At 49.9% G+C, this 19,660-nt stretch overlaps 1 protein-coding gene and 1 long non-coding RNA gene across 14 annotated transcripts in view; one reads left to right on the forward strand and one right to left on the reverse strand.

Moving 5' to 3' along the window:
* Positions 1–19,660, forward strand: part of LOC146397887 (uncharacterized) — a 419,652-nt gene that overhangs the window by 347,082 nt on the left and 52,910 nt on the right. The window lies entirely within an intron of this gene.
* Positions 702–19,660, reverse strand: part of VPS26C (VPS26 endosomal protein sorting factor C) — a 53,001-nt gene continuing 34,042 nt past the window's right edge. For 3 of the 13 annotated variants that reach the window (XM_003483358.5, XM_084992136.1, XM_084992137.1), the window contains exons 3-8: positions 17,876–18,025; positions 10,849–10,929; positions 8,895–8,969; positions 6,640–6,790; positions 6,286–6,438; positions 702–1,973 (exon numbers count right to left, since the gene is read on the reverse strand). In XM_003483358.5, coding sequence (XP_003483406.1) covers positions 1,891–1,973; positions 6,286–6,438; positions 6,640–6,790; positions 8,895–8,969; positions 10,849–10,929; positions 17,876–18,025 — 693 coding nt within the window. In that variant the 3' untranslated portion in view covers positions 702–1,890. Of the gene's footprint in view, positions 6,439–6,639; positions 6,791–8,894; positions 9,208–9,308; positions 15,346–15,424; positions 15,865–17,086; positions 18,026–19,660 lie in introns of those variants that run through there. The other 10 variants (XM_084992139.1, XM_005670333.4, XR_014825177.1 and 7 more) reach the window with 9 other exon arrangements.

Below are 19,660 nucleotides of genomic sequence, written 5' to 3' on the forward strand. Positions count from 1 at the left end.
GAGACGAGTCGGGTTCCTAACCAGCTGAGCCACAATAGGAGCTCCAGCTTTTTTTTTTTTTTTAAGTTTTCTTTCCAATTCACCATCTTTACTATGGAACTTGCAAGGCGGCAGAGAACGGCAGCTGGGCTCCATTTCTGCTGGAGCTCCCAGAGCCGAAAGGAGTTCCCACTGAAATGGGCATTTCCCCAAAAATGGGCTGTTAGAGGCTCAGGGGTCACAGATCCTTTCCTTCACCCCCTTCCTCTCCACCTGCTCTGATGGGAGACCTCGGCAATGGACACGCCAGCTCCACCCAGGGCAGCAGCGTGACGGCTGCTGCCAAGATACCCAAACGTCCACGGTTTTCCTTGCTAATCGACAGTGGAAGTGTCGGTCCAAGAAGGGGAGGAGGTGGCCCTGGCCTGGCCCTCGGGGATGAATGAAACACTAAAGGTGACCTGGCTCCTGGCAGCTCTTCCGGGGATTATTCCCTAAGGAGAGTACCCACCACATTTACAGCCATAAAATCGGTTCGCTTAAGACATTACATAGCTATATACGTCTCCAAACTTTTCTCAAAGTTCTCATTTAGCAACCCCACCCCCGCCATTAAAAATGATTTCTACCTTTGAAGTTTCCCAGAAAAGTATGGACGCCTTGCTTTCGGCTCGTCTAAACCCATCATCAGATCATTAGTAATGTCACGTGCACATGAAAGGTGATTATAAACCAGAAATGTATTCTCTGGGACCATCTTCTCAAGGACTCAGTGAATAAGCCGCATCCAATTCACTGGCGAGCGGCACAGGTAAGCCGATCCCGAGTCAGGTTGCCTGCCCTCAGCATCACGTGTCACTGGAGCTGTCCTGGGACAACGACAGTACCGCCAGGGGACCGTCGGCAGGAGCCCCCCTGCCCAAGCATGCCAGGCAGAGGGGTGTCGGGGACAGCCAGGCAGCTGCAGAGGGCTTGTTTCTGAGGCCTCGCTAACTGCAGACCACAGAGACAACGGCAGGATGTGACGAAGAAACGCACCCTAACAGGCCCACCTCACACCACCAGTCACAAGGGCAGGCGCGGGAGAAAAAGGCTTCGCGCCAACCCCCCTTGGCTCCAACACAGGCCCCGAAGGTGGGGTGGAGGCGGGCCAAGTTCGGCCAGTCCAGGGCGTTTTTCTGGCCCTACTCAGCGTAGAGGGGCCTTGACTACCGGCCTGGGCCAGCTTCTTACCATTCAGAGCCCAGCTGACAACTGTAGGCACAGACACATTTTTATCCCCTTACACAACCTCGCATCTTCTGAGAGCAGGGCAGCGGTTCCTGAGATGTCAGCAATGCAGTGCCAGCCGTCACCTCCTGCCCCCGTGAGAGCAAGGCACACTTTCCCAGGCCCCTAAGGGCTCTGACGTTATCACGAAAAATGTTATAAAGAGAAGAGAGTGGAAAACACGCCCCATGTCCCCATGCCACGGCACCCTCCTAGCGGATGTGCAGAGGTCACAAGCACCTGCACACCCGTCGCCGCCCTGCCACGCCGCTGTGCTATGGACAGCCCAGGCCACACCCATCAGCCACACAGGTTTCCTTTGTCCCTGGGCTCACTTTCCAGCAAAGGTCAGACTCTGGGACAACTGCTTCCTGAACCCAAGAAGAAGCAGGTTAGTCAGGAGTCACGGGAAAGGTGCTCCGGGCGACGACCCTGCCAGCTCCGCTAAGAGATCCTGATGCGTTTCCGAGGAGGCTCTGATTAGAGGTGCCGCTGGGAGCAGGGGCCCCGAGGAAAGAGGAAGAAGGGTCCCCCTCGTTCCTGATCCAGAGCCATCAAGAAGACAAGTTCAACACTGCCGCCTCGGGCTCCCACAGTCGGCCACGGCTGCAGGTCCGCCTGGCCGCTCGGGCCATTCCCGGCCTACATCCTGCAGAGCTTCAGCGGGAAGTTCTCCGTGATGAGGTGGTCGGGGTGGAGCAGCACGACAACGTTGACCTCGAACTCTGGGGAAGAAAGGACAGGCTTTATGTTCACCGGCCCCAAGTGGGGAAGCCAAACACCAGCCCCACCAGGGGCGCCTGGAACTCTCAGCGGAGAGGGAATCCTGGGGCCTGCGCGGGTTTCCACAAGCTTCATCCCAAGCTTCCAGGAGAACCCGTGTAGACGGCTACACTGGCGCTTCTGCCTGAGTCAGTCTGTCCTCTCACCTGGGAACATGCTGCAAGGCCTCAGCTTCCCACTTTCCTTGTCCTTGTCTTTACTAGAATCTTCTAGAATCCTGTCAACTCATCTGTACTCTTTGGTGTTATTCTGACGTCTCCTACAGTTCTTAATGGAATAGCAGACTCCGAACTGGCCCGCAGCTGTTTAGGGACAGGTCTCCCGCCCCAGGGGAGAAACTGTTCAGAAGCAGCACGCGGTTTAACTGCGGTGCCTTCAGATGTCGGCTGACTTATCTGAAGCACCTGTTCAAACACTCCTCTTTACCTTCCAGCAGAAGGTACACCAGTCTTCCTCTACCAGCTCTGTAGCTGCTAAGGCTAAGCTTGATGGTGGCAGTGAAAAGGGTGTGGGTGAGGACGGAGCCCCCTGAAGAGAGACAAGCCCGACCCCCCCCCCCCAACACACACACACAGTGTGAGGAGGAGGGCAGGCAGGGCCCGCTGTGTGGCTGGGAAGCGAGCTGGGCCCGAGGGGGAGCACGTCGGGGGAAGGGGCTGGGTGTCAGCTCGGCTGGGGCCCCACCTGCGGCTGGATCCTGAGGACAACGTCCCTGTGTGGGGCTGTTGCCTGGGCTAAGCATCGGCCGGCACAGGAGTCGCACACCAGCAGCAGCGTCCTGTGACTCCGACAACCCTCACACACCGGGCCGCCTTCGGCCGCCTGGCACCGCTCTTCCCGCTCCTCCAGCCACCTTGGTGTTCTCCCTGGAGGGGGCATGATGTGGCTGGAAGAGCAGAGGGAAAGGCCCACGACAGGGAGCTGCCGAGGACAGCGGCACCGTGCAGCCGTGGGCCTGGCTGGGCATCAGACGCTGCCTGAGGTCAGCACCGCTGGGGTGGGGAGGGGAAGGGGCTCAGCCAGATGTGCACCCAGCGAGGGGTGGCTCACCCCCACCCCACCCCGAGACCAACCTCGCCAGCCACACAGCAGCAACCCGGGTCACGAGGGGCTGTGGCGCTCAAACAACGACCTCGTCACCTCCTTCCTATGGGACTCCGTGGGGGGGAGGTGGGGGGGACGGCGGGGGTGGTGCAAGCCTCACACTGAACCACGCAGGAGCCACAAAGACAAAGCCACTGACATCCTGGCCATGGACGGAGGGAGTTATTCACGGGGGGAATCACAGGCAGCACATCAAATGTCACATGGATGCTTTCCTAACCTGACAGAAACAACGTGCAGAAAATACAGATGCCTAACACATAGCATAGCAGAAAAAAACCATTTTCAGACCTTTTTTTCAACTTTATGTATGAAAACCAAGTTGAGAAATCATGGGATGAGCCCCTCTTTAACTTAAAGTACAGGGGACCCTTGAACAAAACGGAGGTGGGGGCACCGACTGTCCAGGCAGGCAAAAACCTGAGGATCATTCACGGTCCGCCCCGAGTTCGGGGGTTCCACCGTATCCGCCGTGCCTGCGGATTCAGCCAGCCTCGCTCCTGTAGCACCACGACATACTCTACTGAGGAAATCCTCAAGTGAGCAGACACACGAAGCTCAGATCCTATTACACAACGGTCAGCTGCACCCTGAGGCAAAAAATCCCCCTTCAGGAGTTCCCGTCATGGCTCAGTGGTTAACGAATCCGACTAGGAACCATGAGGTTGCAAGTTTGATCCCTGGCCTTGCTCAGTGGGTTAAGGATCCGGCGTTGCCGTGACCTGCAGTGTAGGTGGCAGATGTGGCTCAGATCCTGTGTTGCTGTGGCTCTGGCGTAGGCTGGTGGCTACAGCTCCATTTCGACCCCTAGCCTGGGAAACTCCATATGCCGTGGGAGCAGCCCCAGAAAAGGCAAAAAGACAAAAAAGAAAGAGAGAGAGAGAGAGAGAGAGAGAGAGAGAGAGAGAGAGAGAGAGAGAGAGAGAAAGAAAGAAAGAAAGAAAGAAAGAAAGAAAGAAAGAAAGAAAGAAAGAAAAAAGAATCCTTCAGAAGAGGGGGTGCAGTGTCGGAGGAGCACCCCAGGTGAGACACACAGGGCTGGCCTGGCAGCTGCTGGAGCTTACCCTGCACTCAAGGCCCTGGTGTCTCTGGATCCTGCACCATCGGCACAGGGTTTTTTAGAAAATCGTGGTATTTTACTAGCTCAGGTCAAGTTTGCGCAACGTCGTCTCTCAGCCAACCTTGCTGTGCTTTTCCATGTTTGGTGACCTGCTGAGTCTGCTGCCTCTTTGCTACTGAGGAGGGTGTCCGGAGCCCATGATGCTCTCGCTACAATGTGACATTACAGATAAAGCACTTGAGGGCTGCACAAATGACAGTGCTTCTGACCCGCTGGGCTGGTGGCACCCAGGGACGCATGCTCCACTCGGGGCACAGACAGGTCCCAGCAGTGCCTGGTGATGCCAGGAGCAGCCACTTTTCCTCCTCTTTATTAAAGAGCACAGACTCAACTTGAGGGATGAAACGACTTCAATTTCAAGGTACATTACTTAGAATTATTTAAAGTAAAATCAGAGTCCATAACAACATCAAAAATACTCGAGATTATCTAAAAATAAGTGCCTAATTGGGACTGATACATACACACTACTATATATAAAATAGGTAAGTAACAAGGACCACCATACAGCACAGGGAAATTTACTCAACCCTGCATACAGGAAAAGAACCTGAAAAGGGAGGGAGTGGGAGGGATCGGGAGCTTGGGATTATCAGATACAACTTAGAATAGATTCACAAAGAGATCCTGCTGAGTAGCATTGAGAACTATGTCTAGATACTCATATTGCAACAGAACAAACGGTACGGAAAAAAAATGTACACATGTAAGAGTAACTTGATCCCTATGCTGTACAGCAGGGGGGGAAAATAACCTGAAAAGGGATGGATATTTGCATATGTGTAACTAATTCACTGGGCTGTATACCTAAAACTAACACAACTCTTTAAGTCAACTATACTCTAATAAAATTAAAAAAAAAAAGGTACAGGAGTTCCCGTTGTGGCACAGTGGAAACGAATCCGACTAGTATTTGGATTACCAGGCGGAATGAGGTTGTGGGTTCAATCCCTGGCCTCACTCAGTGGGTTAAGGATCCAGCGTTGCTGTGAGCTGCGGAGTAGGTCGCAGATACAGCTCAGATCTGGTGTTGCTGTGGCTGTGGTGTAGGCCAGCAGCTCTAGCTCCGATTCAACCCCAAGCCTGGGAACCTCCATATGCCACAGGGACGGCCCTAAACAGCCAAAAAATACAAAAGAGAAAAAAGAAAAAGTAAAATCATGGTCTAATAAAAAAAAGAAAGTTCTTTCTGAACTAATAATAATGCACATCAGACGATTTAGGGGGAATGTGACATTAATAGAACACACTGGCTTAGGGAGTAAGTTCTCATTTCTCAATGAAGCAGGTCAAATCAAAGAACCACTTGCCAAAACCTCTGCCTCCCACCTATTTACCAGTGAACCTCGGGCCTGACGCTGAGCCGAGGAACACCTCTGTGTCTTTTTGATCTCTCTGCAGAAGGTCGGTCAGCCAGGGCACAGTCCTGCAGGTCTGTCCTACTGCGTCCTGGTAGTGGGGTGATGATTTTATCAGGATGGATGCACCATCGAAATATTTTATAAGAACCCTTGGTGCCATGGAGATGTTCACAATACAAAGTGAAGGGAGAAAAGACAGGCTGGAAACCTGCGTCTGTGCCGTGATTCAGATCTCGTGAAGACACGCATCCGTACAACCATGGAAAATGACCAACACACACCCCTCAGTCGCCGGAGCTCAAGTCCCCGGGAAGCCTAACATTCACACTGTGCTGTCACACGTGCTGCATCTCCATCAAACGCCACCCCATCAGAGAGCCAACCAGATGCCCCATGCACGCGGCTGGCCAGCCGCTGGCTGTGTTAGTGTCCTTCACAGAGTTCACGGTCACCTGCCCGGGCCCATGCCATCTCCCTGAGTGATGACGCAAGGGCCTCAGAGGCAGGACTGCTCACCGCAGACCCTCAGCACAGCTGCTCTGCGTGGGCTCTCGCTGAGTGACCATAGGACTGGGTGCTCTGGGCTGCACCTGCCCCAGCAGACCAGCGTGTCCAGCCCCTGCTGTGGCCACGACCTTCCCAGGAGCAGCCCGAGGGGAGTGCACCTACCCACTTTGAAGTTGGTGGTCTCCAGCGTCGGGCAGGTGAACAGCCGGGGGAAGACCATGTATATGGGCACAGAGAGGCTCCGACACACGTCCCCGTCGGCGATCTGGATGTTCTGAATCTCAGTGGCATCGCGGGCATAGCCTTCTGCACAGCCTGGAGCAGGGGTTAAAGCATCGCTTGCTCAGAACACAGCAACCCCCCGACCCTCTGCCATCAACCCAGTCACCTGCTCTCCCCCGGCTCTGTAGGATGCTGGAGGCTGCCCCTGCCTCTGCATCTCACGTTCCTCAAACCTACGTTCGGTGGAATCGATCAGGAACCCGTGGTCAAGGGCCTGCGGCCGGGGGGCCTTACCGCACGTCTCCACGCGGACCAGCTGCAGCTCGATGCTCTTGATGGCGGCCTCCGAGCTCTCCACCACCAGCTCTCCTGTGAGAGGCTGGGTGATGACACAGTTGGTTGAGTTGAGGTGTCCTCTGATGAGAAATTTGGGGAGCAAGGCTCTCTAAAACAAAGCCAAAACAAACACATCAGGAACGGAAGGTGCCAGGGGAAATTACTCAACAGTCACTTTGATAGAAATAAAACCTGACAACAGAGTCAGGTGATTTTCATAAAATCCACTGGGACCCTGGTTTACAAAATGGGACAAAAGATACAACAGCCCTTAGATCCTCTGACAACGTAACAGACTGAATTATTCCGCAACTACTGAAACAGATATAAGGCACCCGGACATTGCTGGTCCAGATGACCAGACCTCTCACAGGATCATCCTGCCTGGACTAGGTCCGGAACGCCCCCTCTCACCGAGCAACACGGCATAAAAATGTTGAGGAGTTGCCGAGAGTGTTTAAGGAGAACCAGTCACCACAAAAAAAAAAAAAAAAAAAAAAAAAAAAAAAAGGTTTTAAAAAGATAAATCAATTTAAAAACGTTTCCAATTACACATTTCTGAAAGACAAGACATGAATTTTATTTCAAGGACATTTAAAAAGAGATCTGTCTTCAAGGTCTGACTAAAAGCCTATGGACCTCTTCTCTCTGAACAGGGGAAAATGGCCATAGGCAGGCGAGGATGCTGTGGGAAAAACAGACCTAAAGATTACAGACAACGGTCCAGCAGTCTTTACTCCAGCTGTGTCCCAGTTACTGAAGATAATTCAGAGAACACCGCTGGGCAACAGAAACTTAACGTATGCCACAAATGTGAAACAAATGTGTAATTGAGAATTTTCTAGAAACTTCTAGGAGCAACATTAAAAAAGTAAAAGGGAATAGGTGAAATGAACCAATACAACCAAAACATTATCACCTCCACATATAACCAGTATTTTACAACTATGAATGGTGTTTACATGCTCTTTTCCATCCAGAGGCTTTGGAACCACTCAGTACTTCACACTTAAGCTCATCCTGAGCTGACCAGCCCCACCTTGGGGTCAGTGGTCACAGGTGCCTGGAGGTCAAGAGCAAGGGTGCTCCTAGCAGGTGGCCCCTAAAGGCAGAAAACTCTGAAAAAGTCAGAATTCTAAAAATAACCAAAAGAAGCGATTTGTTTAGAAAGTAAGAAACAGTAGCAGTTCACATTAAAATTCTTTTGGGCAACCGCCTGCCTCAAATCAAGGCTTAAATACCTGAGAAGAAAAGCTGACCAGCCCACTGGGGTCATGGCTCTCCAGAGACCAGAGACGGGAGAGATGTTGGAAGGCCCTTCTGAAAGGCTCTCACGACACACCCCTGCCTCAGCTGCGCCTCCCAAAGGACAAAGCCAATAATCCTCAAAAACTGGCTTCTAACCCGACTCCAGTCGGGAGGGTTTGGAGGGCAGCACGCAGATTAGGGTGGGGACAAGAAGACATGTCCAGGAGAGACCAGTGACCAGGGAAAGCCAAGAGACAAGGGGGCGTGGCCATCAAGACAGGCAATGATGCCCCTGAGGCTCAGGAGAGAGGCCTCTGACCACAGCACAATAAAACCGAGGAAAGGTGGAAAAAATGATAAACACATACCCTCTCTTCTAAAAACCACCCTTACAGGAGTTTCTGTCGTGGCTCAGTGGTTAATGAATCTGACTAGGAACCATGGGGTTGCGGGTTCAATCCCTGGCCTCACTCAGTGGGTTAAGGATCCAGCGTTGCCATGAGCTGTGGTATAGGTTGTAGCCGAGACTCGGATCCCACGTCGCTGTGGCTGTGGTGTAGGCCAGCGGCTACAGAGCCGATTCAACCCCTAGCCTGGGAACCTCCATATGCTGCGGCCGCGGCCCTAGAAAAGACAAAAACGAAAACAAAAAACCCCACCCTTCCACAGAGTTACTGAATTTAAGAAGAAATCAAGGAGTTCCCTGGTGGCTCAGCGGGTTAAGCATCTGTCATCACTGCCATGACATGGTTTGACCTCTGGCCTGGGAACTCCTGCATGCTGCTGCCTGGCCAAAAAGAAAAGAAATTAAAAAGAAATCAAAATTGAAAATATGGACTATACAAATAAAAACTTCCTCTTCCTGATGACTTGATATTCAGACAGAGACCAACTGGGCAGGAATCTGGCAGCGGATGTGGTTCCTGGGAAAGCCTCCCCCGCACTGGCCGCAGGGAGCACGTTACCTCTTTGACATTCTGCAAGGTGTCAGGTGTGATGGTGAAGTCCACAGGACTTGGGGTCAGCTTTCCCTTCTGCGGCTAAAACAGGAGGAACAACCAAAATCAGCAGAGAGTTCCACGGATCAAACCTGTCTTTCCCCATCTAAAGAAATGCAAGGCAGGGAGTTCCCATCATGGCTCAGTGGGTGACGAACCCGACTAGCATCCATGAGGATGCAGGGTCAATCCCTGGCCTCGCTCAGTGGGTTAAGGATCCAGTGCTGCTGTGAGCTGTGGTGTAGGTCGCACACATGGCTCAGATCCCCCATTGCTGAGGCTGTGGTGTGGGCCAGCAGCCACAACTCCGATTCGACCCCTCGCCTGGAAACCTCCACATGCCACCGGTGCGGCCCTAAAAAGCAAAAAGAAAAGAAACACAAGGCAGCACGGTGAACCAAGAAGACCCTGGTCCTAAGAGGCAGGAAGACTGGGTTCCAAACACAGCTCTGCCAAGAAACAAGGCAGTGTTCTGTCAATGTCTTCGTCTCTGTGACTCAGCTGCCTCATCTGTGAAATGAGGGCACAGGCTTCTTAGTCTCTAAGGTCCCTCCAGGTCCAGAATCCAAAAATTTGACTTGAGAGGCAGCAGTATCACTGGGAGATATTTACTCTGAATCTCTCATAGAATAAAAGCACACACACGCGACACTGAATCGGCACGTCGCAGCCTCTAGGCACAAGGGGCCGGGGGCCCAGCTCTGAGTGGGGGGCAGAATCTGGACCCATTCTTCACAAAGTTGGGACACTCTTTTCATTTAGGACATAAAATGGCATGCATCTTTTCCAGAAAATAATCTAGATTAAAAAAAATTTTTTTTTGCTTCAATTTGAAAATCTTTGATGGAAAAAAGAAAAATACGCCCGATTAAATCAAGTGACTTTCGAAAAAGAAATATTTTCATTATATTTTATACAAAAACATTGTATCACTGAAAGAAATACTTAACACTATGATTATTTTAAACATTTATAGAGGGAAACTAGGAGTTTCCACTGTGGCACAGCGGGTTAAGGAGCTGGTGTTGCCGCAGCAGGGGCCTAAGTTGTACCTGCTGCCTGGGTTCAGTCCCTGGCCTGGGAACATCCATGTACCGTGGGTGTGGCCATGAAGAAAATAAAAAATAAACAAAGAGAGAAACTACAAATATTGGCAGTTCTAAAAAGTCACAAAAATGATGCAAGTAAATAAAGGACATGAGTGATTTTGCTGAACTTAGGCCCAGAAGGTCTAAGCCTCACGTTTCTACTTCATCACCGTTAGGTGCCCACGCACATCTCCTACGAGGATAAAAGGCCCTGCCCCACAGCCACTGGGATAAGGCCCAGGAGAGGCTGTCACAGGAACCCAGGGCTGTGGGCAGGTACCTGCCACCCCGTGTGGCCTGCAGCAGTTGGGGGAGACCTGACCCTCTAAGTTGGCGCCTGAAAAGAATCTTTAAGGATGCTCTGTCACTGCAAAATACAGCAGACGGTGCCGAGCGTGCCTGTATGTTCTCGCCTTGTGTGCTCACAGTGCGAGGCCCTGGCCCCCTCGCCCCAGGCCCGGCCACTTCTCTGGCTGTCTGCTGAGGCTCCCTTGAGGGGTGGGGGATGTCTCCTTCCAGGACGAAGAGCAGGCCTGCTCACCACCTGCTGTAATGAAGGGGGCTTCCCAATTGGGGCCCCTCAGCTGAGGCACAAACCCCGAGGGGCTGTGGCATCACCCTGAGGCCCTGGCCCAGAGGAATGACATACTGAGGCTCGTGCTGCTGGCTGTGCTTGGAGAAATAAGGTGTCTGTCCCTGAGCCAGGAGTCCCAAGTCTCTCCCCAGCATCTAGCAAACACCGCCAGGCTAGCTTAGTGCGGTTAAGTGGGGTCAAGTCCCAGCCCCTGCAGAAGACTCCGATCCCTGAGCGCAGAGCCCCAAGCAGAGCTTACAGCCGAGTGAACGATGAATTCACAGGTCTTTGTCAGGTCCTTGGCCAGCAGGGACCGCTTCATGTCGCAGCGCAGAGTGTACTGTGGGGAAAGGCAGGAGAAGATGTCCTTTTAGATGGTTCGCTTTCATCGTGGAATTATGTCCAAGACACCAGTCCACACAATTTAGGGAAACTGTGCAATTAATGCCTTTTATGAAATTAATATACATAATGTGAGAGCTACTGTTCAAAATAAAGGCCTCTCTATAAAAAACCACTTTGAGGTAATTCCTCAGCCACACCCACAGCCACGCCCATGGCGGGACCCACCGAACAGGGGTGCAGAGTCTTGCCTGCAGCACAGGGGAAGACCAGAGAGGTAGAGCAGGAAGGGCACACAGGTAGAAGCGGAAGCCAGCTCAAACCCGGGTGTCCCTCTCACTCTGTGAGCCCAGACAAGTAACACACCATCTCTGAGCTTCAGCCGCCTGCCCTGGAAACTGGGGAACGAACACTGCCTTAGTGAGGACCCAAGGGATAAGGTGCGATGAACACAGGGCAGTGCTAGGTAAAAGGGCAGCTAGTTTGCTGTCTGGATTGAAAAACGCAGGCAGCAAGGGCTGGAAACCCCTGGACAGACAGCATCTGGAACTTCAAGAGCCAACTTGGGAGACATGGGCCACCCCCCACCTCCCTCTCGCTGGATGGGCTCTGTGTGGGCAGCACCTTGGTTGGCACCGAGCAGAGCCACATCCTGTGTCACAAAGAGAAACGATGCATAGAGACAAGCTTAAAGTCCTGGCGTTCGGGATGCTGGGGCATCTCAAGACTAGCTTCATATCTTAGCCTTAGGAGGAATAAAGAAGGGGAAGTCTTTGCAACATTTTCATCTTGGAAAATTCAAACGTATGCAAAAGTAAGAAGAGGAGTCTAAGGAAGCCCCACATATCCACCAGCCACCTTCCCCAAGGGTCGGCTCGGGGCTCATCGCATTCAACCTCTCTTCCCCTCAACCCTCTCCCACCTGCCCACTGCCCCCTCTCCCCTGCGCCCCCAGGCCCACACAGATACATCCTCTGAGCAAAATAACACGGAGAGGAAAGGAATGGCGCATCACCTTTGTTTTGTTAGAGTTTTGTTTTTTTGTTGCTGTTTTTTTTTTTGGCTGTGCCTTAAGCATGTTGACAGTCCCCTGTCAGGTATCAAACCCATGCTAAGGCAGTGACCGGAGATGCCGCAGTGACAGCACAGGATCCTTAACACGCTAAGCCCCCAGGGAGACTCCTTATCACACTTGCGTTGAACTTAACCATATTCGATTTCTCTGGTCTGTGTGCTATTTTTCTGAGCTGGCCACCACCAGTGCACCTGCTGCAAGATGGGCTCTGGCCCCCGAGGTGGAGCCCACCTATCTTCCCAGGGCTGGGCAGTGAGCTGAAAGCTTGGCTTCAGCCAGGACAGTTCCCTCACATCCCTGTCACTGGGTTGAGAGACTAGTAACAAAATTCTACAAGATGACTGCTATCTTAAGGCTTATGTTAAAAAAAATCAAGTAAGAGTTCCTGCTACGGCCTAGAGGGTTAAGGACCCACAGTTGTCTCTGAGGATGTGGGTTCGATCCCTGATCTGGTTCTGTGGGTTAAGGATCCAGCACGGTACATAGGTCACAAATGCAGCCCAGATCAGTGTTGCTGGGGCTGTGGTGTAGGCCGGCAGCTGTAGCTCCTATTCGACCCCTAACCTGGGAATTTCCATATACTGCAGATGCAGCCCGAAAAAGAAAAAAAAAAAAAAAATCATATAACATATGTTTAATAAAGTTACTGCGGTTTTGATCATCCAGGAAAAACTTTAGAATTATGTTAAAAATAACTTGTAGAACTGGAACTTTATGTATAGTTGAGTCAAGAAGCTACAACTATTAAGAACAATGTGACCACATTAAACATGAAGCTATTTTGGACCTAAGGTACTGCTGGGAGGTTAAAACTTTAAAAAAAATCATCCCTGTCCGCAAGGATGGATATATACAGACAAAATATTCCCTATCGGAATTTCGGTCGGGTTTCCCCAACCAGAGGAGCTCAGGAAGGCTATACTACGTATGCACGCAGCACGTGTGTGGTATCTACCTCTATGTGTGTGTGTGCCGTCTTCCTCCCGTACAGCCCACACACTGTCTGGAATAGGCAATATTCTGTTCTGACTTGACTGGTCTCCTTGATCTTCTTCCCAATGGGAACGTCCCTCACTTCCTTTTAGTTGCAAGGGTTTAGGCGGGGCTGAAGCCCCCCCACCCCGCCTGGCTGTGGAAGTGACCAGAAAGCCAGGACTGCTGCCAGGCTGTGGGGCAGAATCCTTCCTGCTGGGGTTGCCAACCCAGGAAGGAGACCGCAGGCCTGCAGCCACCTGCCAGTGGCCGGCTTCGCCAGGGCAAGCAAGAGCATGCCCGGGACAGGTCCCGCCTCAGAAAAAAAGGCCAAGCTGGAGGTGGACTGGTGTCCACCCCGGTCTAGCCAGCCCCTGCAACGGACAGTTCCATGATCCAATATCCCTCTTCCGGCTAAGCGGGTTTGAGCTGGGTTTCTATAACTTGCAAATCAAAGAGTGTGTGTAACAGGCACCAGCTTTTGGCCACTAAATGTTTTTTAAGCACGGAAGCAATGGTTGGTAATGAAAGGGATGAGTCGGGAGGGGGGAAAGGTACACAAAAGAGGACAATCCTTTGATGTCATTTACGTTCTAGGAATTGCGTTAAGTCCTTTTCCATGTACTCTCTTCAGTAATTCTGACAACAGGCATGTAAGAATCGTTAAGATAAGACAAGGAGAGTCACCATAATTCATTTCGTCATTCAGCAAGTATTCACTGGGCACATTCTAAGCACTGGGAACTCTGCTGATAAGTACTTCAACCCAAGACCGAATGAATCCTCTAGGAGGAGAGGCTGTGAAGGCCACTCGGGGTCATAGGGGTGGATGTGAATTCATACCTACCTGTCGCCAAAACCTATGGCCTGAGTCCTTACGCAACACTGTAAGGCAAGCCCAGGTCTGTCTGCTGCAAAGCCCTGGCTCTTTCACTCTACCGTGATCTTTCCCAATGACTACGGCGCGATCCAGGTGGTAAGAGCTACAGGAAGTCAGAGGGGTGGGCAGAGTCAGAGGCGGGCAGGGCGCCCCAGGAGGTACATGGGCTGGAACAAGGAAAGAAGATGCGTGTCCTTCCAGAAAGGTCATCTTCCCCGTGAACAAGGAGGACTAGCATCTCTATCATTTAATTCTGAATATACCACTTCAGCAGACATGTTGATACCACCATACTGTGTGCTGCAGTATAAAATCTTGCTAGTGGGCCACAAGAGCAGAACAGACATTACTCTTGCCTGGGATTTGAACAACTTTTAAAAGAAAAAGTGAGTTCCCATTGTGGCTCAGTGGTTAACAAATCCGACTAGGAACCATGAGGTTTTGAGTTTGATCTCTGACCCCGCTCAGTGGGTTAAGGATCTGGCGTTACGTGAGCTGTGGTGCAGGTTGCAGACACGGCTCAGATCCCACATGGCTGTGGTTCTGGCCTAGGCTGGTGGCTACAGCTCTGATTAGACCCCTAGCCTGGGAACCTCCATATGCCATGGGTGTGGCCCTAGAAAAGGCAAAAAAGAAGAAAGAAAGAAAAAGTGATTGCACAAAGGACAACTAGAAAAGACTAACAGCTTCTTGTACGTACTAACAACAAAGATGAGAAATGGAGGCAATGTGGCCGAGAAGAATCAGAGCAAATGTCATCAAGCTCTCCATCCAAGAAGTTACAGGGAAACCAACCCCTGCAAGTTGGCAATACTGGCTACTTTTTTTTTTTTTTTTTTTTTTGGTCTTTTTAGGGCTACTCCTGCAGCATATGGAGGGTCCCAGGCCAAGGGTCGAATTGGAGCTGTAGCTGCCAGCCTACACCACAGCCACAGCAACACGGGATCCAAGCCGAGTCTTCGACCTACACCACAGCTCTTGGTAATGCTGGATCCTTAACCCACTGAGCAAGGCCAGAGATTGAACCCGCATCCTCACAGATACTAGTTGGGTTCGTTAACCATTGAGCCACCACAGGAACTCAGATACTGGCTACATTTTGAATCCTTGATTTTGTCATAGGATCGTTTCCGTTTTTACATGATGTTACTACAACACGATTTCAGTGATGTAAGATGTCTTAGCATCTCTATAATTTGAGAAAGAGGTTATCAGGGTTCAATAACAACACTTTCTATCCAAAGTCACGCGCCCAGAATCTTCGTGCAACAAGCAACAGCATTAAGAAGGTGATGCCCTGTGTGACTGTGGTGGTCACTGTCCAACAGGAGGCCAGAAAAAGACCTGTTTAGAAACTGAGAGAATGAACTGATGAATGAAAGTGAATCAAGAAGCATAACCCTAGTTTCTCTCGAGAACTATATTTCTCAATAGAAGCAATGACCAATTTGAGTAAGAACTGGAAATTAGAGGAGTTCCCTGGTGGCCTAGTGGATAAGGATCTGGTGGTGTCTCTGCTGTGGCTTGGATCCAATCCTGGGAACTTTTGCATGCTGTTGGTGTGGCCAAAAAAAAAAAAAAAAAGAAAAGAAAGAAAAAAGAAACTGGGAATTAAATGTTAACTGTGGTTAAGCAGAAGAATGTCCCTATTTTTTGGAGATAAACATTGAGGTATTTTGAGGGGGTGTGTCAAGATTCTGTAACTAAACTTGAAATGATACAGGAAATGGAGTTCCTGTCATGGCGCAGTGGTTAATGAATCCAACTAGGAACCATGAGGTTGCAGGTTCAATCCCTGGCCTTGCTCAGTGAGTTAAGGATCCGGCGTTGCCGTGAGCTGTGGTGTAGGTTGCGGACACGGCTCGGATCCCGCGTTGCTGTGGCTCTGGTGTAGGCCAGTGGCTATAGCTCTGATTCAACCCCTAGCCTGGGAACCTCCACATACCGTGGGAGCGGCCCAAGAAATGGTAAAAAGACAAAAAAAAAAAAAAGAAAAAAAAAAAAAGGAAAAGAAATGATACAGGAAAAAATAAAGAGATGAAACAAAGACAGCAAAATTCTAATAAATGTCGAATCTAGGTGGTAAGTGTAAGGCTGACAAGCTCTTAAAATTAGAGGTTAAGACGACATCTCTTCCTTTTCAGAAACGTATGAGATATTTGGGGAGGTGCACAATTCCAAGCTGAGGTTAACCCTCAAAGTGGCAAAATCTGGTGACTAAAATAAAGGGGGGGAGTTGAGGTTATTATTTACCTTACTAGAGAGTTAACCACACGTTAACTCTCTTTTTGCATTTTAACTAGTTTTCAACTACAGCCAGCTACACAGGAACACACATCTTGTATATATATATATCTGTATGTTTTTCTTGGCAATATTGGGAAAAGGATGAGATTCCCAATTTTATTTGAAACAAAGTAATCTTTTAATAAGAATGATAAACCCAGGAAAAGAAACAAGAAGTATGACCACAGAAAAAACCTGATGTTACTCTAATCAGTTTCTAATGAACATACACTTCTATTATTAAATAAATGGCATCAGAAAACCACAATGGGTAAAAGCAGGTGGATGCCGATTCTGGCAAGAGAATAAAAGTAATTTTGAAAATCATCGTTTGAGGTATTTTCAGTCTTGCTAAAAAGGCGGTTTTATTATCTTTCATGGTGAAAATAGTTTCAACGTACAGAAAACTCATCAGAGGACCTGGGCCTCTGTGTCTGAAATCTGCATGTCTATGCTGGGAGCTTCCTTCGCCCCTAACACTTTACTGCTACTTCTCACAGGCTGCCCAAAGCCTTCAGTATACACATGGCCTGAAACAGGTGCACCGATAACAAAGGTTTTCTTTAAAGGAAGGTATTTATTGCAAAAGAGTACATCATACCACTTGTGTTTCTCCTTGACCATCTTTTAGGCAATTCATAAAACTCACATACACACAAACCTTTGGGTTCAACCTGCACAAGTGTTTTGAGGATTTTTTTTCTTTTTTTTTTGTCTTTGCTAGGGCCACTCCCTCTGCATAGGGAGGTTCCCAGGCTAGGGGTCCAATCGGAGCTGTAGCCTCCGGCCTACGCCAGAGCCACAGCAACGCGGGATCCGAGCCGCGTCTGCAACCTACACCACAGCTCACGGCAACGCCGGATCGTTAACCCACTGAGCAAGGGCAGGGACCGAACCCGCAACCTCATGGTTCCTAGTCGGATTCGTTAACCACTGCGCCACGACGGGAACTCCCAGGATTCTTATTTTTAAAGTGCTATTTTTTTAAGTAGGGGAATGGTCTCTATCAAGACCAAATGATCAGCTACAACTTAACAAATAAATCACAAACTTTCCTAACTTGCAGCTCTCTTGCACAGACGCAAGACAAAATACTTTTGTCTCATCCAGCAAGGGAAGGGCCGCAAGGCTGGTATCACAGAAGTACCTTTCTTTCAGCTGAATAAAGGAAAGGCTCTCTTTCTCTCGCTGAGTCATGACTCCAGACTGCGCCTGAGACAACAATAGCAACTGTGAAAGACCTCGGAACAGCCGAGGTGGGCGGGAAGTCACAAATCCACTTCCCCCTCCTTTACGAGGTTTGTTCGATAAAGAATACAAGCCTGTGTCAGAGCAGCGGCCTTTGGGTACTAAACAAAGAGATACTTATACGCATAAACAGACAAGTTAGCGCGGGTGCCAGAGAGGAGGGAGGGCCTATCTATTACCAACCATAAAAGCGCTTCTTACAGTGTCAGCGCGGCCGGAATGGAGCCCCAAAGAAACAGCGGAAGCTCTGAAAAGAAGCTACAGCACGGGTCCCTCCGGACGCCCATCAAAGGAAGGGTCGTGCATGAAGTACGTTCTGCAGGGAAAACTGAGACGCCTCCACCAGAGAGTTCACGGGAGGGCTTGGCAAGAAACACAGAACTAAAGAAATAAGAATACAGGAACTTTCAGTGAAAGAAAGACCGAGCTGTTTTGCAGAAGAAAAGTTACGGAGTCCAGGGCTCGGGATGAGGAGACGCGCACCTGGATGTTGACAAACACGCCGTGGTAAGTCTCATACAGAACTTTGGTGCCCTTCACGTGGAGAGGAAACTCAAAAGGAATCTCGGTTTTGCCACTGGGGAATTTTCCTGGCTTCGCCATTTCGACGGTGCTGTTGATGATCTGGATAGGCTGTAAAGAAAACCAAGCTTAGTCCAACAACACGCACTTTTTGATGCACCTTCTTTCAAGTTACTGGGTTGATTAAATAACCTTCTGAGAGACACATGCGCCAGCCCTTGGCCGCCACCATCCTGACGCCTGGGCAGCCAGGTGCCACGTCTGCAGACCAGCGCTGAGTCGGCCCAAGTCTGGTTCGTTTGCAGGCTGGACGCTTGGTGTTAGGTGCACAGTAAGAAGTGAACCAATGTCTCTCTCCCTCGTCCCCCGAAACATCTCAGTCCACTCTCCTAACACCCCTCCTGGCAGGCACCCCCATGTTCCGAGTGAAGCAAATGAAAGGTACTTGGCCAGGAGCAGGACCCTCCAGCAGCCCAGGGCGCCGGGCGGGCTTCCTGGGCCGGCCCAGGGAGGGGGACACTTTGAACCTGCCTTAAAGGCGGGTATGACACCTTCCTTAGTTAAGGTATTCTAAGCCTGGGTTTAGAATCCTTCTGAGAAAATCCGTAACTTTGGAAGTGAGTCTCTAAGTGCTGAGGGAGGAAAGTAAGAAAATTGTGGAAAAACCCCAGGAAGGCCCTGAATCCGAGTATTGTTACTGAGCCCTTCTTTCCTCCTCTTTCCCCCTCAAAACGCAGAGTTACCAAATCCTTCAGGAAAAGGAAGCTGTATAGCAAAAAGAATTTACATCCTGGAACACATGGCTGCACCCACAGCATATGGAAGTTCCCGGACCGGGGACTGCACATAAGCTGTAGCTGTGACTTAAGCCACTGCTGTGGCAACGCTGGATCCTTAATCCACTGCGCTGGATCCTTAATCCACTGCGTTGGACTGGGGATCAAACTCATGCTGCTGCAGAGACAACGCTGGATCCTTAACCCTCTGCACCACAGCGGGAACTCCCAACACAGAACTTTATTTTTATTATTTTTTTTAATGGAACATTCCTTTTATTTACTTAGTTTCAAATTATTAACCATACAGGAATTGAGATGAATGATTTTATAGTTTATACTTGGATATCAAAAGAAAAAATGAGAGGTGTGGCATAAAATTCGATACTGAAGCTTTCCTCACAAGTATTTTCTGTTCAAGCCTTTGGTCCCTTGGATCCCCGAAGGCAGTTATCATCCAACACATAAGCAGGTCACAGTAAATCCTAAGCCCAAGGTCACCTCCCTCTCCTCCTCCTCTCTCTCCCCACCACGCACACACAAAGCTCTGAATGTGTAAAATCCTCTCTTGTGTCTGAAGAATCTAGGCAAGATTCAGAAATGTTTCTTGCAAACAGCAAGGCACCATCTACAGCCATGATGAACCTCACATTTATTTTGAATTTAGAGCCTCTGACCTGTAACAACTCTTCAGTGATCCATTGGTTGTTTAGTAGCATGTTGTTGAGTCTCCATGTGTTTGTGTTTTTTGCAGTTTTTTTCTTGTTGATTTCCAGTCGTATAGCGTTGTGGCTGGAAAAGATGCTTGACATGACTTCAATTTTCTTAAAGTTACCGAGGTTGGATTTGTAGCCCAGGATGTGATCCATCTTAGAGAATGTTCCATGTGCACTTGAGAAGAATGTGTATTCTGTTGCTTTTGGATGGAATGACCTATAAATATCTATTAAGTCCATCTGGTTGAATGCTT

Source organism: Sus scrofa, chromosome 13 (assembly GCF_054392235.1).
Source record: "Sus scrofa isolate SSC_HxYL_T2T_F1_AM1 chromosome 13, Sscrofa_HxYL_maternal_Yorkshire_Landrace_v2.0, whole genome shotgun sequence".
Taxonomy (NCBI): Eukaryota; Metazoa; Chordata; class Mammalia; order Artiodactyla; family Suidae; genus Sus; species Sus scrofa.